The 27,857-nt window shown below is 44.7% G+C and overlaps 1 protein-coding gene across 3 annotated transcripts in view; it reads right to left on the reverse strand.

Moving 5' to 3' along the window:
* Positions 1–27,857, reverse strand: part of EDC4 (enhancer of mRNA decapping 4) — a 1,216,007-nt gene that overhangs the window by 963,898 nt on the left and 224,252 nt on the right. For all 3 annotated transcript variants that reach the window (XM_077288123.1, XM_077288125.1, XM_077288126.1), the window contains exon 6: positions 22,146–22,296. In XM_077288123.1, the coding sequence (XP_077144238.1) occupies positions 22,146–22,296 (151 nt within the window). The remainder of the gene's footprint in view (positions 1–22,145; positions 22,297–27,857) is intronic.

Genomic DNA, 27,857 nt, shown 5'->3' on the forward strand with positions numbered 1-27,857 from the left:
CCTTTTATTGTTTAATAGTTACAGTGAGCATTTTTTATAGTATATGCTGATAACTGTCTATTTATTTGCGTCTGGACAGATAGGGCTAGTGGCTCATTTGTATGATTGCTGCATAGCTACTGTATTTACCCTATCTCAGATTGATTCCGCATATATTGTCGGAAACTTTTAATCCTGTTTAGGGCTTGTCATTCCTTCTAATAGTCCATTATATATGGCAGTGACTTGGCCCCGTGTTATATGTTCACTTGGGTGATAAATTTTTAATATTGACTTTAGTATATTAAAAGTTAAGTTTTATTCTCCACTTTTTTTGCTTTGTTGTTAATATTTCCTCTAAGTCTTTAGGAATAGCTGAATACAGTGCTCTACAGAAAGGGCTCTCTTTCTGTCCTAGCTATAAGCACAACACTTTTCAGATGGAGATGGATTTACAAAAATTTTATAGGTCCCTAAGATTACGGTTACATTTTGCTGAGATCAACCCTATCATACCCCCTACTGTACAGACTCCCCCAGCAGGTATCACTGCTGTCAGCCTCGGCCTTAGAGATAGGAGCACATATCAGCCACCCAAGGGTTCACACCCCCTAGAGACTTACATTCAATTTGTTGATAACTCCTTCCAGAAATTACGTACAGAAACTGACAAGGGGAGAATTCATTATCCCTCAAACCTCTCCGCATCGGAGAGGCAGGCTCTGAAATCCTTACAACAGGATAAGGATATAATTATCAAACCGGCCGAAAAGGGTGGGGCCATAGTGGTAATGGACAAACTACTCTATAGGAATGAAGTACTTCGCCAACTCGGAGATACCACGACTTACAAAAAACTTTCCTATAATCCCACAAGTAGTATTCAGAACACCATTAAAACCACACTTGAGGACTTTCAAACACGTGGCATACTCTATGGCAAGACACGTGAATTCTTAACAAAAAAACATCCAGTTACGCCCGTTATATACAGGTCCTTCTCAAAAAATTAGCATATAGTGTTAAATTTCATTATTTACCATAATGTAATGATTACAATTAAACTTTCATATATTATAGATTCATTATCCACCAACTGAAATTTGTCAGGTCTTTTATTGTTTTAATACTGATGATTTTGGCATACAACTCCTGATAACCCAAAAAACCTGTCTCAATAAATTAGCATATCAAGAAAAGGTTCTCTAAATGACCTATTACCCTAATCTTCTGAATCAACTAATTAACTCTAAACACATGCAAAAGATACCTGAGGCTTTTAAAAACTCCCTGCCTGGTTCATTACTCAAAACCCCGATCATGGGTAAGACTAGCGACCTGACAGATGTCAAGAAGGCCATCATTGACACCCTCAAGCAAGAGGGTAAGACCCAGAAAGAAATTTCTCAACAAATAGGCTGTTCCCAGAGTGCTGTATCAAGGCACCTCAATGGTAAGTCTGTTGGAAGGAAACAATGTGGCAGAAAACGCTGTACAACGAGAAGAGGTGACCGGACCCTGAGGAAGATTGTGGAGAAGGACCGATTCCAGACCTTGGGGAACCTGAGGAAGCAGTGGACTGAGTCTGGTGTGGAAACATCCAGAGCCACCGTGCACAGGCGTGTGCAGGAAATGGGCTACAGGTGCCGCATTCCCCAGGTAAAGCCACTTTTGAACCATAAACAGCGGCAGAAGCGCCTGACCTGGGCTACAGAGAAGCAGCACTGGACTGTTGCTAAGTGGTCCCAAGTACTTTTTTCTGATGAAAGCAAATTTTGCATGTCATTCGGAAATCAAGGTGCCAGAGTCTGGAGGAAGACTGGGGAGAAGGAAATGCCAAAATGCCTGAAGTCCAGTGTCAAGTACCCACAGTCAGTGATGGTGTGGGGTGCCATGTCAGCTGCTGGTGTTGGTCCACTGTGTTTCATCAAGGGCAGGGTCAATGCAGCTAGCTATCAGGAGATTTTGGAGCACTTCATGCTTCCATCGGCTGAAATGCTTTATGGAGATGAAGATTTCATTTTTCAGCACGACCTGGCACCTGCTCACAGTGCCAAAACCACTGGTAAATGGTTTACTGACCATGGTATTACTGTGCTCAATTGGCCTGCCAACTCTCCTGACCTGAACCCCATAGAGAATCTGTGGGATATTGTGAAGAGAAAGTTGAGAGACGCAAGACCCAACACTCTGGATGAGCTTAAGGCCGCTATTGAAGCATCCTGGGCCTCCGTAACATCTCAGCAGTGTCACAGGCTGATTGCCTCCATGCCACGCCGCATTGAAGCAGTCATTTCTGCCAAAGGATTCCCGACCAAGTATTGAGTGCATAACTGAACATTATTATTTGATGGTTTTTTTGTTTGTTATTAAAAAACACTTTTATTTGATTGGACGGGTGAAATATTTTAATTTATTGAGATAGGTTTTTTGGGTTATCAGGAGTTGTATGCCAAAATCATCAGTATTAAAACAATAAAAGACCTGACAAATTTCAGTTGGTGGATAATGAATCTATGATATATGAAAGTTTAATTGTAATCATTACATTATGGTAAATAATGAAATTTAACACTATATGCTAATTTTTTGAGAAGGACCTGTATATTCTTCCTAAAATACATAAAGACCTACAGAATCCACCAGGCAGACCAATCGTGGCTTCCACGGACTCTGTCCTGTCTCCTATTTCTGTATGTTTGGAAAAAATTCTAACACACTTAATTAGAAACACTCGCTCCTTCCTACTTGACACCGGAGCCTTCCTTAAAATATTAAGGAGATCATCCCTGTCCCCCGACACTATTCTGGTCTCTTTTGACGTAAAAGATTTGTATATGTCAATACCACACACAGATGGCATCCATTCTACACGCTGGCTTCTCTCCAACAGTAACATGAGCCCGGACCTTATTGATCTCTGTTGTAAACTCCTATTCATTGTTTTGAACAACAATTTTTTTCTATTTGAGGATACCTACTATCTCCAAACTAAGGGCTCGGCCATGGGCTCAAACGTGGCACCTCCATATGCCAACGCCTACATGGCCCACTATGAGGACACCTCAATATACACCCATGATCTCTTCTACAACCATGTTTTGACATGGAAACGTTATATTGACGATGTGTTCCGTATTTGGAGGGGTGATGTTGATTCTTTGCAAATTATTTTCCAATTTCTCAAAACCTCATGGCCAGGGTTGGACTTTACAGCAACATACGATGTCCACCAGATTAGTTTCCTAGATACATTGGTCAAAAAGGATACTAATGGCAATTTGTCCACCGATCTGTATTCCAAACCCACAGACCGCAACAGTTTGTTGCACTTCGATAGTTTCCATCCGCCTAATATGAAAAAGTCAATCCCCAAATCCCAACTCAACAGGGTAACCAGAATTGTCTCGGACCCCGTTTCTAAAGACCAGAGAATGACAGAAATGAAATAAAAATTCCGTGAAAGAGGCTATCCGCCACATATCCTAGACAACACTAGCATGAGTCACACCACTAGGGTAAGAGATCCCGCCATATCATGTTTTCCATTTGTTCATCAGTACCACCCTGCTGCCTATAGGCTGCATAAGACCATCCGCCAACATTGGCACATCCTTCAAACAGCATACCCTGCAGTTAGTGAATTCCAACACCCTGTCCTACCATGTTTTAAAAGGCCTCGTAACATCAAAGACAGCTTAGTACAGGCCGACATAGGTCCAACACAACCCCACACCACTCAGCGGTTCCTGAGCAACCCCAAAACAGGGACCTTCCCTTGCCTTAGTTGCAATCAATGCAACAATGCACTCAAGGGCAATATCATCCATCACCCACATACGGGTAAAAGATACCCCATCAATAATTTCTTTACCTGCGATACCAACTTCGCAGTGTATCTTATCAAATGCCCTTGCGGACTGCTGTACGTGGGTTAAACAACCCAACCGGTAAAATCCAGAATATCCAAGCATAAATCAAATATACGATGTAAGAATCTCTTACTCCCCATACCAGCACATTTCGCTGAAAAAGGCCACAACTTGTCTCAGCTGAAATTTCAAATAATTGAACAGGTCACACCAACTCGGCGGGGCGGAGACCGCATCTCAATACTTAAACGCAGAGAGGCGTACTGGATCCATGAGCTTAATACCCTGAGCCCCAAAGGTCTTAATAGGGACTACGAACTATCTTCCTTCATTTGAAGTTATAGCCACAACTTTCCAGTATTTTTCGCCTTCCTTTTTCTCTCACATGATACATGGTACAACATACAAGCCCATTGGGAATGGGGACATCGCAGTTCTGTGATGGTGCATTCTACAGTCATGGCCAAAAATTTTGAGAATGAGACAAATCTTAATTTTTCTAAAGTCTACTGCTTCATTTTTTCTAATGGCAATTTGCATATACTCCTGAATGTCAGAGTGATCAGCTTAACAGCAATTACTGTACTTGCAAAGTCAATATTTGCCCAGAAAATGAACTTTAACCCCCAAAACACATTTCAACATCATTGCAGTCCTGCCTTAAAAGGAGCAGCTAACATCGTTTTAGTGATTGATCCATTAACACAGGTGTGGGTGTTGATGAGGACAGGGCTGGCGATCAGTCATGATTAAGTAAGAATGACATCACTGGACACTTTAAAAGGAGGCTGGTGCTTGGTATCATTGTTTCTCTTCAGTTAACCATGGTTATCTCTAAAGAAACACGTGCAGCCATCATTGCACTGCACAAAAATGGCCTAACAGGGAAGAGTATCGCAGCTACAAAGATTGCACCTCAGTCAACAATCTATCGCATCATCAAGAACTTCAAGGAGAAAGCTTCCATTGTTGTCAAAAAGGCTCCAGGGCGCCCAAGAAAGACCAGCAAGCGCCAGGACCGTATCTTAAAACTGTTTCAGCTGCGGGATCGGACTACCAGCAGTGCCGAGCTTGCTCAGGAATGGCAGCAGGCTGGTGTGAGTGCTTCTGCACATACTGTGAGGCGGAGACTCTTTAAGCAAGGCCTGGTTTCAAGGAGGGCAGCAAAGAAGCCACTTCACTCCAGAAAAAACATCAGGGACCGACTGATATTCTGCAAAAGGTACAGGGAGTGGACTGCTGAGGACTTGGGGCAAAGTCATTTTCTCTGATGAATCCCCTTTTCGATTGTTTGGGACATCTGGAAAACAGCTTATTCGGAGAAGAGGTGAGCGCTACCACCAGTCTTGTCTCATGCCAACTGTAAAGCATCCTGAAACCATTCATGTGTGGGGTTGCTTCTCAGCCAAGGGAATCGGCTCACTCACAGTCTTGCCTAAAAACACAGCCATGAATAAAGAATGGTACCAGAATGTCCTCCAAGAGCAACTTCTCCCAACCGTCCAAGAGCAGTTTGGCGCCCAACAATGCCTTTTCCAGCATGATGGAGCACCTTGCCATAAAGCAAAGGTGATAACTAAATGGCTCATGGAACAAAACATAGAGATTTTGGGTCCATGGCCTGGAAACTCACCAGATCTTAATCCCATTGAGAACTTGTGGTCAATCATCAAGAGACGGGTGGACAAACAAAAACCAACAAATTCAGGCAAAATGCAAGCATTGATTATGCAAGAATGGACTGCTATCAGTCAGGATTTGGTCCAGAAGTTGATTGAGAGCATGCCAGGGAGAATAGCAGAGGTCTTGAAGAAGAAGGGTCAACACTGCAAATATTGAATTGCTGCAATAACTCATTCTAACTGTCAATATAACCTATTGGTACTCATAATATGATTGCAGTTATATTTCTGTATGTGATATAAACATCAGACAAACACTAATAAAAACCAGAGGGCAGCAGATCATGTGAAAATATAATTTTGGTGTCATTCTCAAAACTTTTGGCCATGACTGTATATTTCATATTTTACATTTCATATTTTATACTTATTGTAATTTTTCATTTGTTTTTTCTATGACTGTTTATTACTTTCAGTTCAACGTCTTTTTTCCAAGCTTACCATTGGTGTCCCATATGTGATGCTCATCAGTCAGGTTGTTCTGAATTCCTAGTGATAAACACCATTAGTTATACAGGTGCCAACTCTGGTGTCTCGTACTCTGCTAAACCATTTTGGAGTGTGTCATTACATCTGATACAGGTCATGGGTTCTCCTCTGGCCAGAAAGAAGGTTATATACTCTAATATTTATTCACAAATGGCGTTCATTGTAATTTGTTCTATAATGTATCTACATCTGCTTCATTGCACTGTGCAGCATGTTCATGTCCGGCATTGTCTACTAATTATGCTGCCTGTTATCATGATACTAACTGGTTCTTTCTTTTCGCAGAACCAACCTCTTTGATCTCACTCCTCCGCCATCTGTGACACTCCACGGCCACCGTAATGCACCTCTGCACGAGCAATCCACTGCTCTGGAGCGCCCCTCCATCTTCCTTAGCCTCAGTAGAACGCACAGCATGCCGCCCCCAGCGGTAATGTGATACCCGCGTCATCACAGCCCCGCCCCTTCAGGTCCCAAACGCCGGGATCTCGGCGCACACACTGTCCCATTCTCTCTGCTATAAATGTAGGCCTCGGGCACACTACCCCCTAGCTAGATTTGCGGCGGACACCGCGTGTTCTCTGATTCGGTGGGCGGGTAAGTTATGTGCACCGCGCTTTCCTCTATAGACCAGCAGTTCACTGCGCTATCACCTATGACTCATGTGTCTTACCCCTGTTTTACAGACACCCCCCCTTTGCTTTGTGGCCCATATATTCTAGGCCTGCCTTATGGGTATGTACTATGTTTATCCATATATTATATCACACCACAGTAGCATTACGTCGGCTTCATCCTACACTTTGCCTGTCTTATAGATGCAATCAGTTCTATACTTCCTGGGGCTTCACCAAGCATACTGGTATAATTAGGTAGGTCTCCTCCATTTTTACGGCCACAACCGCCTCGTTAGTCCCTCCTCCGCCCTTTCCCCCCTTATCGGTCATAATTCCTATACGTCTATCATGCACGTGGTTTATACCTAGCATCAATTCTATTGTAACAATTCTGGTTTTTAGTACTCCACTGGAGCGGTTTCTCCATTTATATCCATGACTTTATCGTTCTATGTGATGTATATACTTTTGTTTATTTTGTTCTTTTGTTTATGTTTATTTCTGTATTTTGTTTTTTTTTTGTTTATACATTGGATGTCACTTTCTCTGTATATATTTCCCTTATAGCACACTGATGAAGGTCCAGTATCGACAGAAACGTTTGATTACTGTATGTAAATAAATCCCCCATCTTGCATCACAACACTTCTGGAGTAAGCTAGTCACTATTTTTTTTTTTAAATCGCAGCAACAGCATATGGGGCAAATATCTCTATGGGGCATCTTATGGGGCCATAATCAACGTTTGTGCAGCACTATATGGGGGGCAAATATCTTTATGAAGCATCTTATGGGGCCATATTTCACGTTTGTGCAGCACTATATGGGGTAATTATCTCTATGGAGCATCTTATGGGGCTATAAGCAACGTTTGTGCAGTATTTAATGGGGCAAATATCTTTATGGAGCATCTTATGGGGCCATAATCAACATTTGTGCAGCATTATATTGGGCAAATGTCTCTCTTATTAACCTTTATGCAGTACTGTATGGGGCAAATGAACTGTATGGAGCATCTTATGGGGCCCATCATGAATTGTATGGAGCATTATATGGGGCTCCTGATTCAATATGGATATTCAAAAACACAACCTTCTGATATCTCAATTAATTTTACTTTTATTGGTACCTATTTTTATTTTTAAAATTTATCGGTAGCTGCTGCATTTTCCACACTACGCTTATACTCGAATCATTAAGTTTTCCCAGTTTTTTGTGGCATAATTAGGGGGGTCGGCTTATACTCGAGTATATACAGTACTTTTCTTTCAAAAAATGATTCCTTTAGACCCAATTTGTTTTACTTTCTCAAGGGTAACAGGAGAAAATGGACCATACATTTTGTTGCGCAATTTCTTCTGAGCAAGACAATACTCCATATGTGGAGGAAATCTACTGTTTGGACACACGGCAGGGCTCGGAAGGGAAGGAGAGCCATTTCATTTTTTGAATGTAAAATATGCTGGAATAATTAACGGTTGCCATGTCGCGTTTGGAGAGCCCCTGATGTACCTAAAGAGTGGAAACCCCCCCAAAAGCGACACCATTATGGAAACTAGATCCATTATGGAACTTATCTAGATGTGTATTGAGCACCTTGAAGCCACGGTGCCTCACAGAAGTTAAGCCGTGAAAATAAAAAAATAAAAAATAAAATCACATTTTTCCCACAAAAATCTTTTTTAGCTACAAATTATGTATTTTCACAAGGAAAAAAGGGAGAAAACGGACCCCAAAACAAGATTTAGGGTACTCACAGTAAAATCTGGTTCTCTGAGCCTTCATTGGGGGACACAGGAAACCATGGGTGTATGCTTCTGCCACTAGGAGGTTGACATTGTGCATAAAAAGTTCACTCCTCCCCAGCAGTATATACCCACCAACCAGCAGAAAGCTACTCAGTTAGTGAGAAAGCAGTAGGAGAAGCAGAAAACATAACACGAATTTAACAGATAAAGAAAACAAGGGCGGGTGCTGTGTCCCCCAATGAAGGCGAGTGAGTACCCAAAATCTTGTTTTCTCACTCGCTTCATTAGGGGACACAGGAAACCATGGGACATCTCAAAGCAGTCCCAAGGGTGGGAAGAAGAATCCTATCCTCAAGGCCGAGCTCAGGTCACTGTGGGTCGCAGGATTATTCTGTCCAGGATCGCATCCGATGGAGCATGAGTGTGAACTTTGTAGAACTTGGTAAATGTAAGAATGGAAGCCCATGTAGAGGATTTGCAGAGCTGCGAGGCCTAAGCCTGATGGCGAACTTCCCAGGAGGCCCTCACTGAACGCGTGGAGTGTGCAGTGATCCCCCCGTGGGCGTGCTTTACATCTGAGACGGTAAGCTTCCAGAACGATGGAAAGGATTCATCGATCAATAATAGACCTGGGGGGGCGTGGCGATGTAGCGGAGCTGTGAGGACGCGTTCGGCTGGAGCTCCGATAATCCTGACCTGAAACCCCTGCTAATACTTACCCGCGAGGGTCTTCCGAACCACCGCTGTGCTCCCCTGGGTGCCTGGAGGTGCCTGGCTTCAGAGAGGCTGCGAGGTGCGGCTTCGGTCGGGTGGACTCTGGGAGAGCCTGGACGGAGGACGGAGCTGCAAGAGGCGGCGGCCATTTTCATTAACCACGCGCGCTTACGGCGGAAGGCGCAAAGCAGATCCTGCAGCACGGGAGAGAGCTGGCTGGACTCCGGTGCCGCTCTTCAAGGTACGGGAGGGGAGTCTCACGGTGTGTGCCCTGAGAAACGGGCCCCGGGCTCCCCCTCATCAGTGCCGCACAACGTTTTATAGCGCTGACTGGTCCTGGCGCTTGTCACACTGGAACTTCTCCCCCACTCCACTACCTGCACGGTGGGTGCGGATCTGCCATGATCTAATTATATACTACAGCTGCCTGGGTGTAATCCTGAGAATATAGACACTACGCTCTTTTTGTTTGCTGCTGGATCTACTTCCTGGATCCCTCTCCCTTCTAAGAATACATTGGGCTGGATTATAATATATCATTAGCCTTGTAGTGCACGGCTGAGAGGGCCCTATAGGCTGTTTGTGTATTGTGCCACATTAGTGCATTGTTCGGGCAGAAACTGTATCCTATTAAAACCCTAACTGATCCTCACTATGTCGACCGCACATCGCACCAAAACCCTAAGTGCAGCTGAAAAGCTCAAAAAATTTACACGGTCCAATCCCCCTGATAATCTGCGTTCAAAAAAGAATAATACTTCTCCTGTGGGGAAATCTGAGACCCAGGTACAAAATCGTGCCTCCGAGGATGAGGAGGATGGAGATCAGGAGGACTTAACTCTGAGACAGGCATCCGAACAACTGATGCAAGCTATATCACTGACCAGAACCTCTCTAACTGGGAAGATAGAGGAAGTGCACTCTGAGGTGGGGCGCCTTCGTCAAGATATGCAGTCTATGAAGGGCCGTATTACAGAGGTTGAAACACGGGTGTCTCGCCTGGAGGACAACTCCACACCTATGGAAGCTAAATTGTCAAAAGTGGCGGGCTCCATAAATGCTTGGAAACAGAAGGCGGATGATCTGGAAAACAGACTACGCCGAAATAACATCCGTATTATAGGCCTGCCGGAACGCTCAGAAGGCCAACAACCTGAAAAATTCTTGGAGGGCTGGCTCAGAGATATTCTGGGAGATGAATTCTCCCCTACATTTGCTGTGGAAAGGGCCCACAGGGTCCCGACAAAATCTCCTCCTCCAGGCGCTCCGCCGAGACCCTTCTTGGCCCGCCTTCTTAATTCCAGAGACAGAGATGTGGCTCTCCGTATGGCGAGGCAAAAAAGTCCTATTAAATTTAACAGCGCTACTGTCTCGATATTCCCAGATTTTTCTATGGAGTTACAAAAACAACGGGCTCAGTTCATGGAGATAAAGAAGCGACTAAGAGAGAAAAATGTCGTGTATTCAATGCTTTAACCTGCCAGACTCAGGGTCGTGTATAAAGGTTCTTCTTCCTTTTTTACTACCCCGGCGGATGCTGAAGAGTGGCTACGGTCGTGTGTGGGAGTGGACGGGGGAGGAGAGAAATCCTAAGTTGGCTGCTGTTTATATTTACATTGATCTACAAAAGGAGGAACTCTCTCGTCGGGGAGATTTTCTAGTTTCTTTCTATCAAGAACTTGGAACTCTCTCACCGGATTTTCCTTGTTGATGAGGGGAGCTCCTTTGCCAGCGTCCTGGGAAACAACTTTACCGAACTCTGCGTTCAGAGATGGTATCCCCTTTTTTGGACTGGGTTATGCGGAGCACAAATTTTTGCTCCCTTAAGAAGCATTTTTTGCTCTTCAATGTTTTGGTTTTGTTTATTGTTAGTTATATAGACATTACTGCCATGTTTTTCTTCACCACCGGCGTGACGGACACTCGACGTGATATTATATTTTCTAAACTGTTGAGATATGGCGTCTGATGTAACATGCATGACTTGGAATGTGAGAGGTCTTGGGTCGCCTCGTAAGAGAGTCAAAGTATTTTCTCAGATAAGACGTTATCGCCCTCATGTAGTAGCTTTGGTTGAAACACACCTGACTAGAGACTCGTCCCGTTATGTGCAGAAACCTTGGGTACAATGGTCTGTGCACGCATTCCATACTAGTTATTCTAGAGGAGTATCTTTGTTAATCCATAAGGATATTAGATGGGAGGTCAGAGAAGTTCGGAGAGATCCGGAAGGTCGTTTTGTGTTTGTGTATGCGAATATGAATTCAAAAGACTATATTATAATGTGTATATATAACCCTCCTCCTGCTAATATGTCGGTTGTCAAGAAGGCGGTTGACTTTGCCTTAAACTATCCAGATGCGCATGTTCTGTGTATGGGAGATTTCAATATGTTAATGAATGAAGTTATGGATAGACTCCGGCTCGATGGAGAGACCACAGATGTAAGTCCTTCACCATCTCGATTGTCAATATTCATGGAAGGTACTGGCTGGTTAGATCTTTGGAGAACACACCACCCCGACGTAAGGGAGTTTACTTGTCATTCGTCTGTCAAACGCACTTTGTCTCGCTTGGACTATATATTCGGCTCCAGTAACTTGGCGGTACGGGTGGGGGAGGTGAGTCATGGGAGTAGAGGGGTCTCAGACCATAGTCCAGTGATCCTTAAACTTAAGTTGGGTCGGGTGAGGAACATTATAACTTGGAAAGTAAATCCATTCTGGCTGAAGTTAATAGGCCCAGAGGACCGGACTGTTGACCAACTGGACTGCTTTATTGCATCCCACCCTATGCCGCAAAATATTAATATTCTTTGGGACGCCCTTAAAGCATATCTGAGGGGTTGTTTGTCTTCTACCATCTCGTATATTAAGCGACAGACCTCAAAGGAAGACGATGACATGGACGAGCGACTGAGAGACTCGGAGGCGGCCTATATAGCTAACCAGACAAGTGAGAACAGGACGGAGTGGCTACACTTGCACAGACTCCATAGTCAATATACTGACACTAAATCTAAGCGCAAACTATTTTTTACTAAACAGACATACTTCGAACTGGGAAATCAGTCCAGTAAACTCCTAGCATACATGGTTCGTCAGCACAATACGTCCAACACTATACTTAAAATCCGGAAGCCAGACGACTCTGTAGTAACCTCGACAGATGACATACTCCAATGCTTTTGTGATTTTTATAAAGAGCTGTATAGTTCTAAGGGAGACTCTGATACCTTGGAATGCCTAAATTATTTATCAGACTTAGTATTCCCTGCGTTGAATGCTGCGCAACAAGCCTTTTTAGACGCTGACTTTACTCTTGATGAGGTGAACAGGGCCATAACAGACATGGCTTCTGGCAAGGCACCGGGTCCGGACGGCTTCCCTATAGAAATATATAGAAAATATAGAGATGCTCTGGTTCCAATTCTGTTGAAAGTATTTCAGGGGATTTGGGAGGGTGGTTCCTTGCCGGATTCTTATTATGAAGCAAATATCATAGTCTTAAAAAAGGAAGGGAAGGACCCCCTAGACTGCGGATCTTATCGTCCTATTTCATTAGTTAATGTGGATTATAAGATCTTCACTAAAATTCTAGCTACTAGATTAAACACGGTAATATTAGATTTAATACATCCAGATCAGACAGGTTTTATGCCAGGTAAGAGTACCTCTATTAACATCAGGAGGGTTCAATCAATAGCCCAATATAGTACGTTGGTACCTTAGAGTCGATGGGCCATGGCCTCGCTGGATGCGGCTAAGGCATTTGACTCTCTTGAATGGCCTTTTTTGTCTGCATGTTTACAACGATTTCAATTTGGTCCTAAATTCCAAAAATGGATTGCAGCATTATATTTGAAACCAAGAGCCCGGATAATTATTAATAATTCTATTTCTGAATCATTCTCCTTAAAGAGAGGGACTCGCCAGGGATGTCCTCTATCTCCGGCCTTGTTTGCCCTTGCAATAGAGGCGTTGGCGATTCGTATGAGGTCCTCCCCATTGGTTAAGGGCATTATGATAGCAGACCGCATGGATACTATCGGTCTATATGCGGACGATATGGTTGTATTTCTTGATGAGGTGGAGGAGACCCTGCCACACGTGATCACTACTATAGAAGGATTCAGTAGACGTTCCGGACTATATATTAACTGGGATAAATCTGCCTTGATGCCTCTCTTTCATGGTTCGGCGGCACACCTTAACACTTTATCCCTATTGCCGGTTGTCACTAGCTTTAAATACCTAGGAATAATTATACCAAAAGATAGTAGACTTGATTTACAATTTAATATTCTCCCGTTGCTGGAGTTCGTTAAACATAAATTTGCTATATGGAGTAAACTGCCTTTATCTGTCTCGGGCCGCATAAATTTGATAAAAATGATACTCCTCCCGAAGCTTAATTATTCCCTCCAACATAGTGCAGTACCGGTTCCTAAATCCTTTTTTGCCAACTTGAACTCATTAACTACATCCTTTATTTGGGGAAGGGCTAGACCCAAACTCAAATTATCCACCTTACACAGATCTAAGCAAATGGGAGGGGCGGCGTTGCCAGATTTTTTTTTATACTATTTAGCTGGACAGCTTAGAGCTCTGGGAAAATGGATGCCTGGGGGAGATTTACCTAACTCGGAAAACCATCTGGCTCATGCTGCCAAGATCAGCTGCCCGTTGGGTTTCTTGGAAATAAACAAACCCTCCGTCCCTAGATTGTTGCCATTGCTTCGGTTGGCAAGGTTGATTTGGCGGCAAGTGAAAAAGGTAATCCGTTTTGATGGTATTGTAGCTGAAATGCCATTATGGGATAGTGAATATTTCCCGAGCTTACTGAATCACCCTTCCGCTCAATTCTGGACGTCGCATGGTGTTTTGTCGATTAATGATCTTTATGAACAGGGAACCCTAATGTCCTTTGAACAAATCCAGCATAAGCATGATATACCGAGGCCTCAGTTCTTCCGATATCTTCAACTTAGATCGGCGATTCAGTCACATCTTCGAAGTGTGGAGGTGGCACAAGTAATATCCTCTTTCCCACTGATAGGGATTTTCAAGTCACAGGGACCCCGTGGTCTTATCTCTGCATTGTATACTTATATGTTGTCTGTGGGTGCTGATGCTACCTTGTTGCCGATAAGGGAAAAATGGAGGGTCCTGATACCCGACTTACAGGGTGAGGACTGGGAGATGGCCCTTGAGTCCCCAACCAAGGTGTCGCCCTCAGCTAACAATAAAATGATACAGTTATATATTCTGCATCAATCATATCTAACCCCATTGCGACTATTTAAAATTGGGTGGTCCCGATCTTCAGAATGTACTAAATGTCATACGGAGGAGGCGGATTTCATACACATGATATGGGAATGTCCAGTTATTATGTCTTATTGGAGAGAGGTGGCCTCGTTGTTGACTTCCCTTGTACGTATTCCTGTTCCCTTGACCCCGTCAGTGTGTTTGTTTGGGATACTGGAGGAGGAGATGTGGGGCCACCATGTTCAAATTTTTCTGAGGGAGACACTTTTTCTGGCAAGGAAATTGATTGCCCTGCGTTGGATGGGCACTTCACATCCGTCCCTTAGGGCCTGGATAGAGTTGGTAAATCTGATTGTGCCATATGAACGCACCTTATACCAGAATAGAGGTTGTTTAGAGAAATTTAATAAAATCTGGGACTTATGGAACTCGTCGTATCTCACCGTGTCATCACGTAGTTAAGGGCCTAGATTCAGTATAGTAAAGAGTTGAGAAACTGTGCGATTCACGCTGAGCACTAAAACCGTTATGCTAATGTGGTGGAGACTGTTTTGTTTAGGCAGTAAGATAGGTTGAGTTTTAGGATTTTCAGTATATGTGACATACTATTATATCTTAAATATGCATAATCCGATCGGTGTATATAACATTATATGAATGAATCTATCATTATGATGTACCTGCACTGACCTGGAAATGTGTAAACTGTGTATGTACATGTGAATTAAGTGTTTTAATAAACAAATTTAAAAAAAAAAAATAATAGACCTGAACACAAGGAGACCTTTTAGTGGGCCCTCTGGGATGATGAACAGAGAATCAGAGTGCCGGAAAGGCTCAGTCCTGGACAGGTAAACACGTACGGCTCTCACAAGGTCCAGTTTGTTTAGAAACCGCTCTCAGTGACAGAGAGAGGGAAAAAAGGATGCAAACACAATGTCCGGGAAATCACCTTAGGAAGAAAAGATGGAACCAGATGTAGAACCAGACGTAGGACCACCTTTGTCATGGTAAGAAACCAGGTAAAGAGAGCGACAGGAAAGCGCCGCTAGCTGTGGAACCCGAGTAACATGAAAGGTTCAAATGCAGACTCTTGTAGGACCTTGAGCACTAGATTAATATCCCAGGAGGGTCGGTGTGGGGGGGGGGGGGGTTGTTTGGGAAACGGAGTGAGAAGCTCCTTTATGAATGTCTTGAGCTGTCAGCGAACAGCCAGGTTCCCTTGGAAAGAATAGAGAGGGCAGAAACTTGTCTCCTAATAGAAGTAAGGGACAGTCCGGACTTCAGACCTGACTGCAGAAAGGACACATTGGATGTGAATAGAAAGAAACCATCAGAGCCATCCGATGAGGTTCACACCAGCGAAAAATAAATGCCTTCTATGTACGATGGTACATGGGAAAGGATGAAAGCTTTAATTCTTTGATCATAGTCTGTAAGACCTGATCGGAGAACCCAGCAGACTCCAAAACTGCGGCTTCAACAGCCATGCCGTTAAATTGAGCGGCTGAAAAACTGGTGAAAGAGAGGGGCCCCTGCAACAGAAGATTCGGAAGATCCGGAAGTCTCCACGGCGTATCCACTAGACGGTTGATCAACAAGGCGTAGCAGGGTCTTCGTGGTCAATCCGTAGTGATGAGTACGACGGGTATTCCTTCCACCTTTATCTTTTTTATTACCCTGGGAATCAGCGGTAGGGGTGGAAACAGGTGTGGAAGGGAGAACTGTGTCCAGGGTATTGCTAGTGCATCGGATCCGATCGCTAAAGGGTCGCGAGATTGGGACACAAACTGAGGAACCTTGTGGTTGAGTCTGGAAACCATGAGGTTGTCATCTGGGGTCCCCCACCTTAGACAGATCCTGTGAAAAACTGAAGGATTTGAGACCCTGTCGGCTGAGAAATCTGCTGCTCAATTTTCGACTCCTAGGATGTGCACTGCGGAAATTGCTGGGACATTCTGCTCAGCCCAAGACAGGTCCCGAGCGACCTGACATCACTGCCCGACTTAAAGTTCCCCCTTGATGATTGACAAAACCCCACAGCCGTGGTACTGTCAGACTGAACTCGAGCCGGACATCCGTGGAGGAGTTCCAAGATTTAGATTAGGAGAGAAGACTCCTAAGCTGACCATCGACCCTGGACCATCCAATCTTGGAACACTGCTCCAGAAGACTGGCGTCCGTCGTTACTACCTTCCGACAAATGGGCAGAAAGGACTTCCAGAGATGACCGACTGGGAACACTCCAACCATTTCAGGGACAGTTTCACCCACGAGGGGATCGAGACACAGATCCAGGGAACGGGTCGACCTGTCCCATCTAGCTAGAAGGAAGAGTTGAAGAGGACGCGTTAAGAATTGAGCAAACGGGACTGCTTCCATTGAAGCAACAATCTTGCCTAGTTCACTTAAGCAGAAGAGGAGGGAGCGACCTCAGAGAGACCGAACCCTGCGCATAAGTGCTAAAGATCTTTCTTTGAGTAGGAAAACATTTGCCTGGGCGGTGTAGAAAAAAAAAAAAAAGAGTCCCAGGAAAAAAAATGCTGTACCAGGATCAGAGACGACCTCGCAGTATAGACAATCCGGTCCAGATGGGAATTGTGTGTAGGGTGATCCGTAGACTTTCCTGGCACGTTTAACAACTTTCCTGCAGCCTTAATGAGTATGTCGTCTAGATAAGAAGTGATGAGGATGCCCCTGCTGCGGAGAATGGCCATCGCTGTTGCCATTATTTTCGTAATCACTCTAGGGGCGGTGGCTAGGCCAAAAGGCATCGCTGTGAATCGGAGGGGAAGTCCTTGTTGATTGTCCATCGAGCGTAAGGAGCCTTCCATCGCCATGGAAACTATCACGGATCTAAGGGACTCCATCTTGAAGTGATGCAGGCACACATATTTGTTTAGTAACTTGAGGTCCATAATGGGTGAACTGAACAGTCCTTCCTGGGACCACAAACAGGTTTGAATAAAAAACCTAGGAAGTGCTCTCGTGTGGGGACGGAGACAATAGCGCCGGCATTGGGTAGGGGAGTCGACAGCCTTGAAGAAACCCGGAATGAGAGATACATTCTTCGGTGGATGAGACTCGAAAAAGGAAATGAAATCGAGGGATAGTAGAAAACGCTATCTTGTAACCATAGGAAACGACGCCTGGACCCAAGGAGTCGTCGACTACGGACAGCGGACAGCGGTTCGTCCTGGAACTGAAGGAAACGACCACCCACCCTGAGAGACCTTCTGGGTGGGGGAGACCAGTTATGCTGAGGAGAATCTGTTGGAACCTGACCAGGTACTGAGCGCCAGTTCAGGGCTGGTGTAAGAGAGGGCCTTTTCTTTTGCTGACGCACCAGTGATTTGTTTTATTGGGGGTTACTCTGTGGTGGGAACCTCCGAAAGGAAACAGTAAGAAGGGGCGTACCTTTGGCTCTCTGTTGGAGTAGAGATGTACTCCTTCCTCTCATGGAGTACATATAATCCTGTCCAGCTCTTCTTCAAGGAGCCAAGATCCATGGAAGGGCGTGCCTGTGAGGGACTACTTTGAAGCGGAGTCCGCAATCCAGGCTTTCCGCCAAAAGACCCTTCGGATAGAGATGATGTTGATGGCTGCTATGGCTGAGCAGGCGGCTGCATCTAAGAACGCGGATAAGAGGTATTTTCCAACGTAGGCGATCTGGTCCGCCAGCTTGTCTGTATGGGGCATCAAAGATGATAACCTGTGTAGTGTATGTGGCCAGCCGTGAGACCAAAGGGACCCAGGAGGGAGACGCTGCCTACTTGTTAAGCAGGTCAGTGCAAAAAGGATACAGGATGCTCATGAGTTTTCTTCTCTGGAAACACTTGTCTGAGTGCTGCCATTCCACCACGAAGATCCTGTTGAACTCGCCGTGGTCGCTCCTATTTCCTGAAAGACACCGTCAGATCAGACGGAGAGATCTCAGAGTCTCTAATATTAAGAGTCTCATTAATGGTGACAATTACGCTATCCACCATGTCACGCAGTTTGGAGACCTGTGCTGAGTCCAGATCTGAATCTGACTCAGAATGTGGGTCTGACTATAGTGCCTCTGCTGCGTCGGAAGGAGATAGGGGACGGGGACGGGGGTGATGAGCTGAACGATGAGCTCATGCAGGTGCGTTTTTTTTTTCAACTTCTGGACTTCCTGCGTGGGTAATGACCTTTGGGTATGCGAGGGGTTAACAGGCGACGCATCCTAGGGGGGTAGTTGAGACCCACTGGCAGGGGCAGGATTAGGAAGCCGTTCCAAAACGGAAACCAAGGTGTGAGATACCTTGGTTAAGTCAGCTACCGATAGAGATGACACCCACTCAGGAGGGGCCGCACTCTAGTTGCGAGCAGCGGGGGGGCTCCTGGGAAGACATATTAGATATTTTGGAATTATGGCAAAGGGAGAAGGTCTGACCTGAGGGTAACTGCTCATTGCATAAGGAACACACAAAGTGTAATACAATAGGAGGATGGGAGTGAGACTCCCTAGAGTTAGGCATAGATAGTCTCTCTCTCTCTCTCTTATCTATGTGCCCGGGAATCTCTGCCGGGGATGAGATCTGCCCCCCCCCCCCCCCTTTTCTCCCCAGCGACAGAGCTTACAGCACCTGAATGCTATGCCGGAGCACACCAATAGGCAGAGCCACATACGAGGAGGAGTCTGAGGGCTTATGGAGCTGCAGGCTGCGAGAAGATGGCGCCGATCGTGGGTGGAGCCATAGAGGGCGCAGATTTCCCGCCAGAGGCAGGAGGAGAAGGTGCTCAGTTTACCGGGTCTTGAGGGGAAAGGCGCGCATTCTGCCGGGTCTGATAAGACAGAGCAGCGCTGACAGGCCGGAGGGTGCGAGCGGGGCTACACGAAGAGCCGGCACGAGCGATTGGACGGCCTGCGGGGGGCGTGCTTTAACCCTGTAGCATGCCAAGGCCGAAGCTGGGGACTAAATTTTGACAGGGAAGCCGCCGGGGGGTTAGGGGGGAGCGCGGACGACGCTGCATACCGCCGAGAGAGCCGAGAATGTGACCGGAAATGCAGAAAATTACAGGGGCCGGAAGGCAACTGTTATCCCCTGGTCAGGGACCCATAAGGTATAATTATCCATGTACTTAAAAAAAAATAATATATATATATATATATATATAAATATATATATATCCCCGCACCGCAGCATGGATATACCTGTCCTGAAGACCCTGCATCCTTCACAGAAAAAGCACTGGACGACGGACTTGCGTGCAGACCTCTGGGCCACTGGACATCACCGGTAGCCGAAGGGTACGATTGCGTGCAGACCTCTGTGCATTACTGGTAGCCGTAGGGCACGATTCAGTCTTCCTCCCCTGAACGACGGGCTCTGGAGGGTGGGCGGAGCATGGGGGTAGTGGCAAGGACCAGTCCACATCCTCGGTCTTGTGGATGCCCCAAACACGCTTGCAGTGTTAGGAGGCAAGGGGTCCTGCCTGCCAGACATAAGACGGTACAGTAGTGACGAATTCCCACACTGTGCTCCCGGTCTCTAGGGGGGAGAGCGGAGTGACCCATTACACTCCGTCGCCCAGATCACAAGCTGAACCTGAAAAATAGAGATCATTAATAAAAAACAACAAAACCTAAGGTAGATACGGGGCTGAGAGCAGCCCGTGTCCACCTCCTACTGATACTAAGCTAAAACCTTCTGCTGATTGGTGGGTATATACTGCTGGGGAGGAGCTAACTTTTTTTGCATAGTGTCAACCTCCTAGTGGCAGCAGCATACACCCATGGTTTCCTGTGTCCCCCAATGAAGTGAGAGAAAGTTTGTTGTGCAATTTCTCCTGAGTTCACCGATATCTATATGCCTAGCGCTCCGCCTGACCTTTCCTTCATTTATCTACACTCCTTTGTGAGTGGCGGATGGAGTGGCACAGGCATTACCATTTGGAGATCCACAGAACCTGTGGTCATGTGGTCTAGTCACGTCAGCTTGGATTACACGCCCTACAGAGCTTGACGGCAGGCTCTCCACTCACGGCAGGCTTCCCCCGTGGTTGTGCAGGGATGACAAACCCGGACAGGTGAGTGGATCTCCGATTTAATGTACGTTTATTGCACATTACTGGTAGCACAAAGGCTCTGAAAAATCAAAAAGGATCCTCGCCCCTCCAAAGAAATTCAGCAAATTCTATGCTCCCAAATCAAATTGCTCCCTCCCTTCTGAGCCCCAGTGTGCCTAATCCACATTTAGCGTCCATATGATTGTCATTTCTGTAGCAATGAGAGCCTGCCTAATTTATGGGTGCATGAGCTGGGCACAACATACTGGTCACTACAACGGCAGTATGCAATTTTCACTCAGTAGCATCCACTGCTGCTTGTTTCTGGAAAACACCCATGGTGTCAAAATCGTCACTTCACCTGTAGATAAATTCCCACAAGGGTATAATTTCCAAAAAGGGGTCACTTGACGGGGGAATTCTAGAAAAATTAAACACCTGGGCTAAAACAACATTTTAGTGGTAAAAATGTAATTTACTCTTTCTTCACCGCTCAGTGGTATAAAATTCTGTGAGGCACATGTGGGTGTCAATATGATATGTCAATATGCACCTCTAGATAAATTCATTGGGGAGTGTAGCTTGTAAAAGGAGTTCACATATAGGGAGTTTCTGCTGTTCTGGTACCTCAGGGACTCTGCCAACGTGACATGGCACCCTCACACCAGTCCAGCAAAATTTGAACTAATATTGAGCTTCTTCCCTTCTGAGCATTAAACTGTGCTTCAAAAGTAGCTTTCAATTACATATAGGGCATTTGTAAACTCAGGCAAAATTTCACAACACATTTTTGGGTCCATTTATGTAAAATGTTCATTTTCTTTCATTCCACATTCCAAAAATTCCTGTGAAGCAACTGAAAGGTTAATTAACTCCTTGAATGTGGTTTTGAGCACCTTGAGGGGTGCAGTGTTTAGAATTGTGTCAATTTTGGGTATAGTCTACCATATAGGTCCCTATAAGTTACTATACATGTGATGTGGCTCCTAAAAAAATGGTTTTATAAATTTTGTTGTAAAGGTGAGAAATCACTTCCTAACAAGAATTATCTTTTATTAACTATTTTGTGTGATATAACTCTGATTTAAGGGCATCATAAGTTTGAAAATAGCTTAATTTTCAACATGTTCACCAAAATTCCATTTTTTTCACAAATAAACGCAAGTCATATCGAAGAAATTTTACCACCATCATGAAGTACAAAGTCATGACAAAAACAAACAATCTCAGAATCAATGGGATCTGTTGAAGCGTTCCAGAGTTACCACAAAGTGACACTGCTTAAAATTGCAAAATTGGGCCTATTCACTAAAGGGAACCTGTCACCTGAATTTGGCGGGACCAGTTTTGGGTCATATGGGCGGGGTTTTCGGGTGTTTGATTCACCCTTTCCTTACCCGCTGGCTGCATGCTGGCCGCAATATTGGATTGAAGTTCATTCTCTGTCCTCCGGAGTACAAGCCAGTGCAAGGCAATTGCCTTGCGCTGGCGTGTACTCCGGAGGACAGAGAATGAACTTCAATCCAATATTGCGGCCAGCATGCAGCCAGCGGGTAAGGAAAGGGTGAATCAAACACCCGAAAACCCCGCCCATATGACCCAAAACTGGTCCCGCCAAATTCAGGTGACAGAGTCCCTTTAAGTTATAAACAGGCTCCTAGTCATTAAGGTAAAAACAGGCTCGGGGGTGAAAGTGTTAAGTAGCAGTCAAAGGCCCAAGAAAAGAATTGTGCTTTACCATATCTTCATGCAGTAATGCAACAGTCTGGCTAGATTCCTCTGATAAATTCTCTTCATTTTCATCAGGAATGTAGGGGCACCAGATTATCCTTCGGTTACTATTTAATTGAATGTGGTCTGGTCGTTTTATGTGAACTACAACCTCGTCACTAAAAGAAAAAAAAAATGTAAACTGATATGTACATATATGTGTATATATAAATATATTGTAAACTGATATGTACATATATGTGTATGTATATATATATATATATATATATATATATATATATATATATATATATAATCTTTTTTTTTTTTTTTTTAAACAGTTACTGTAAATTAAGAATGTCAGTATTTGCCAATTAAAAAGTAATTGAAAAGACTAAGGGTATGTGCACACTTTGCAATTCCTGAATACCGGTAGCAGGTTTTTTTTTCATTCTGTCTCCCAAAAATCAGAATAGAAAGCGATCAAAAACTGTCATGTGCCCGAAAATGGTACCAATAAAAACGTCAACTCGCCCTCAAAAAACAAGCATGACTCTGTTGGCCGAAATTTGGAAAAATTATAGCTGTCAAAAAGTGTAGTACTGCAACCGTGCCGCCACCCCGACAGCGCCGTTTCGCCTACCAGGCTTGTTCCATATGGGGGAATAGGCGAAACGGCGCGGTCAGGGTGGCGGTACGGGTGCAGTACTACACTTTTGGCACTGATGTAAGTTATATTCCCTTGGATGTGCACATTAATTTGTTTTCCACGCTGTTTCATTAGGGTAGCATACATGTGCCTTTACTATACGGACATATATATAGCATTTTGTATTATGGTTAGAGCCTTATACAATTGAGGATACTATTGTTTGCTTGTGGTGACTATTAGGTCTTCACATGACCATAGGTCTTTAGCACTTTTGCACCTTACTGCAATTTTTGTATATATATTTTTTTGAAGATTTGCAACTCTAACTTGGGGATTGCAATATTACTGTAGGCTCACCATCCCATATGCTATTTTTGTGCTCTGCATTTGCCTTGTTGCTGTGTTTTGTTTTTAATTGAGATTTCCTCTGTATTTCATGGATTCTGTGGCAGACCAAGTTTTTAATTACACAGGTCAACAAAAACAAATTTTTTTTCTGGTGTCCAAAATATTTTCATGAATTTAGGGTATTTTTGGGGTGCTGATTCTGAATATGCTATCAGTCTTGCCAGATTGGCTCAAGTTTTTGACATTTTTGGTATCTTATTTATAGCACTTGTTGGTAAATGCGACGCATCATCTCATTAATTTCTTTGGATTAGTACTTGAACTGAGCAGTTCTCAATATAGTTTTGTGTTAATTAGTGTTCTAAAAGTTTGTTCATAGCTTGATTTTTGCACTAACTTTATGTTGTTGTCTGTTTTCCAGTGAAAAGCATGAACTCATCAAGAAGAAGTTGTCTTAACGATCCAGACTCATTCTGTTACATTTGTGGTGAATACACACTGCCAAAACATAGAAGAAACATAACAGACTTCGTAAAAAAAGTGTATTTTGCCTATTTTGGGGTTATGCTTGGGGACCAAGACAAGTTTTGGGCACCACACATAGTGTGCAAAGCATGTATCGAATTATTACGAAAATGGAGCAAAGGACAAAGAAAAAGCTTCAAATTTGGTGTTCCAATGGTGTGGAGAGAGCCAAAAAATCATCATGATGACTGTTATTTCTGTGCAGTGCAAGGATTCAATAAGCATAAGAAACGAAAATGGGAGTAACATGGAATCTGCAAGAAGGCCTGTCCCTCATTGTGAAGATGTGCCTGTACCTGTGTTTACCATAAATAACAGTCATCATGATGATTTTTTGGCTCTCTCCACACCATTGGAACACCAAATTTGAAGCTTTTTCTTTGTCCTTTGCTCCATTTTCGTAATAATTCGATACATGCTTTGCACACTATGTGTGGTGCCCAAAACTTGTCTTGGTCCCCAAGCATAACCCCAAAATAGGCAAAATACACTTTTTTTACGAAGTCTGTTATGTTTCTTCTATGTTTTGGCAGTGTGTATTCACCACAAATGTAACAGAATGAGTCTGGATCGTTAAGACAACTTCTTCTTGATGAGTTCATGCTTTTCACTGGAAAACAGACAACAACATAAAGTTAGTGCAAAAATCAAGCTATGAACAAACTTTTAGAACACTAATTAACACAAAACTATATTGAGAACTGCTCAGTTCAAGTACTAATCCAAAGAAATTTATGAGATGATGCGTCGCATTTACCAACAAGTGCTATAAATAAGATACCAAAAATCTCAAAAACTTGAGCCAATCTGGCAAAACTGATAGCATATTCAGAATCAGCACCCCAAAAATACCCTAAATTCGATGAAATATCTTTGGCACCAAAAATGCTGTTGACCAGTGTTATTGGTTATAATAAAATATTGTACATTCTATCTGCTTTTCATGCCTTTTTTTCCCCTTTTACATTGCGTTGCTTTAGTTTAAGAGCAAACACAGGAGTCTCCATGTAAATCTCTGAAATACGTGACTCAGACAGAACCCTTGGAGGAAGATTCCCTATAATGAGACAGAGGAAGGCACTGTGGACGCCATATGACCTGTAATCCAGCGGTGTCCGTCTTTTTAGGATTGCATAAAAGTGCAGTCGGACACAGTTTTGTGCAATTCTGAAAAAGACACCGTTGAACAGAGGCCAGACAGAGTCCAGAGTAAATTTGCTGCCTCGTTATAGTGAATGAATTTCAACTGTCACGTTACGCGGAGATTTAGATGGAAACCCCAATGTAAGTGATGAGCATAGAGCGCCAAAGTTTCAATTCAATCCACAAAAATGCAAGCCCTCACTCAGGTCCATCATCTGTTAACGGAAATATAGGGGGCTTCCATGTTACTGGTAGCACAAAGGTTCTGGAAAAGCAAAATTGCTCCTCATCCACCATAAGAAATTCAGTAAATTCTCGGCTTCCAAATCCAAATGCCCCCCTCTCTTCTGAGCCCCAGTGTGACTAAACCATATTTAGCGCCCACATGTTTAGCATTTCTGTGGTGATGAGAGCCAGCCTAAATTACAGGTGTGTGTCTCCAGAAGCATGAGCTGGTCATAATGTACTGGTCACTACAGCGTATTGGTCACTACTACGACAGTTTGCAATTTTCACTTCACAACATCCAATGCGGCTTATTTCTGGAAAACACCCATGGAGCCAAAATATACCTGTAGATAAATTCCTAAAGGGTTAAAATTTCCAAAATAGGATCACATGAAGGGGGATTCTGCTTTTCTAGCACTTAGGAGCTCTGTATATGGAATCCACAAACTATTCTAGGAAATTCTGCACTCCAGGAGGAAAATAGCGCTCTATCCCTCCAGAGTCAGAGGCTAAGCAGTACTGTACATCCACATATGGGGTATTTCTACATTCAGCTGAAAAATTGGGACACATTTGGTGCCATTTTTACCCATTTCCCAGGATGAAAACGTAAAACTTGGGGCTAACACACAAGCTTGGTGGTAAAAATGTAAAATATTTTTTCTTCCCTGCCCAATAGTATAAAAGGAATATATATTATTTATTTATATAGCACCATTAATTCCATGGTGCTGTACATGAGAAAGGGGTTACGTACAGAGTTATAGATATCGTTTACAGTAAACAAATTTACAATGACAGAATGGTACAGAGGGGAGAGAGGACCCTGTCCTTGCGGACTTACATTCTATGGGATAATGGGGAAGAGACAGAAGGTCGGGGGTGCGGCAGCTCTGGTGGTGGTGAAGCAGCAGCTCTGGTGGTGGTGAGGCGGCAGCTCTGGTGGTGGTGGTGAGGCGGCAGCTCGGGTGGTTGGTGAGGCGGCAGCTCGGGTGGTTGGTGAGGCGACAGCTCAGGGGGTTGGCGAGGCGGCAGAATGGTTATTGAAGGCTGTAGGCTTTCCTGAAGAGATGGGTTTTCAGGTTCCGTCTGAAGGATCCGAGGGTGGTGGATAATCGGACGTGTTGAGGCGTGAGATTCAACAGGGTGGTGGATAATCGGACGTGTTGAGGCGTGAGATTCAAGAGGATGGGGGACATTAGGGAGAAATCTTGGAGGCGGTTGCGTGAGGAACGAATAAGTATAGCGGAGAGTAGGAGGTCTTGGGAGGATCGAAGATTACGTGAGGGAAGGTAGTGGGAGATTAGTTCAGAGATAAAGGGAGGGGATAGGTTGTGGATAGCATTGTAGATCAGTGTTAGTAATTTGAACTGGATTCGTTGTGGAATTGGGAGCCAGTGGAGGGATTTGCGGAGGGGGGAAGCAGTGGAGTAGCGAGGAGAGAGGTGGATTAGCAGAGCAGCAGAGTTTTAGACAGAACTGGACCGGTAATAATTCAACAAGCGGTACAGAGACCACACAGAGTATAATCCTTGCATAAATATTTTTATTACAACAGCATATATAGCAAACAAGTCAAGGACAAAAAATGAATACCGTATATACTCTAGTATAAGCCGAGATTTTCAGCCCAAATTTTGGGGCTGAAAGTGCCCCTCTCGGCTTATACTCGAGTCATGATCGGTGGTGGGGTCGGCGGGTGAGCACTGTCATATACTTACCTAGTCCCGGCGTTCCTGTCGCTCCCCCTGCCTGTCACACTGTCTTCGGTGCCGCAGCCTCTTCCCCTGAGCGGTCACGTGGGACCGCTCATTAGAGAAATGAATAGGCTGCTCCACCTCCCATAGGGGCGGAGCCGCCTATTCATTTCTCTAATGAAGCGGTGCCGGTGACCGCTGATAGAGAAAGAGGCTGCGGCACCGAAGACAGGCAGGGGGAAGGAGCTGGACGCCGGGAGCAGGTAAGTATGACATATTCACCTGTCCTCGTTCCACACGCCGGGCGCTGTCTCCATCTTCCCGGCGTCTCTCCGCTCTGACTGTTCAGGCAGAGGGCGCGATGACGCATATAGTGTGTGCGCCGCCCTCTGCCTGATCAGTCAGTGCAGAGAGACGCCGGGAAGATGGCGCCGAGGAGCTGCAAGCAAGACAGGTGAGTATGTTTTTTTTTTTTTTTTTTATTGCAGCAGCAGCAGCTATGGGGCAATAATGGACGGTGCAGAGCACTATATGGCACAGCTATGGGGCAATGGTGCAGAGCACTATATGGCACAGCTATGGGGCAATAATGGACGGTGCAGAGCACTATATGGCAGAGCTATGGGGCAATGGTGCAGAGCACTATATGGCACAGCTATGGGGCAATGGTGCAGAGCACTATATGGCACAGCTATGGGGCAATGGTGCAGAGCACTATATGGCACAGCTATGGGGCAACGGTGCAGAGCACTATATGGCACAGCTATGGGGCAACGGTGCAGAGCACTATATGGCACAGCTATGGGGCAACGGTGCAGAGCACTATATGGCACAGCTATGGGGCAACGGTGCAGAGCACTATATGGCACAGCTATGGGGCAACGGTGCAGAGCACTATATGGCACAGCTATGGGGCAACGGTGCAGAGCACTATATGGCACAGCTATGGGGCAACGGTGCAGAGCACTATATGGCACAGCTATGGGGCAACGGTGCAGAGCACTATATGGCACAGCTATGGGGCAACGGTGCAGAGCACTATATGGCACAGCTATGGGGCAATGGTGCAGAGCACTATATGGCACAGCTATGGGGCAATGGTGCAGAGCACTATATGGCACAGCTATGGGGCAATAATGGACAGTGC

This window comes from Ranitomeya variabilis, chromosome 2 (genome assembly GCF_051348905.1).
Source record: "Ranitomeya variabilis isolate aRanVar5 chromosome 2, aRanVar5.hap1, whole genome shotgun sequence".
NCBI lineage: Eukaryota > Metazoa > Chordata > Amphibia > Anura > Dendrobatidae > Ranitomeya > Ranitomeya variabilis.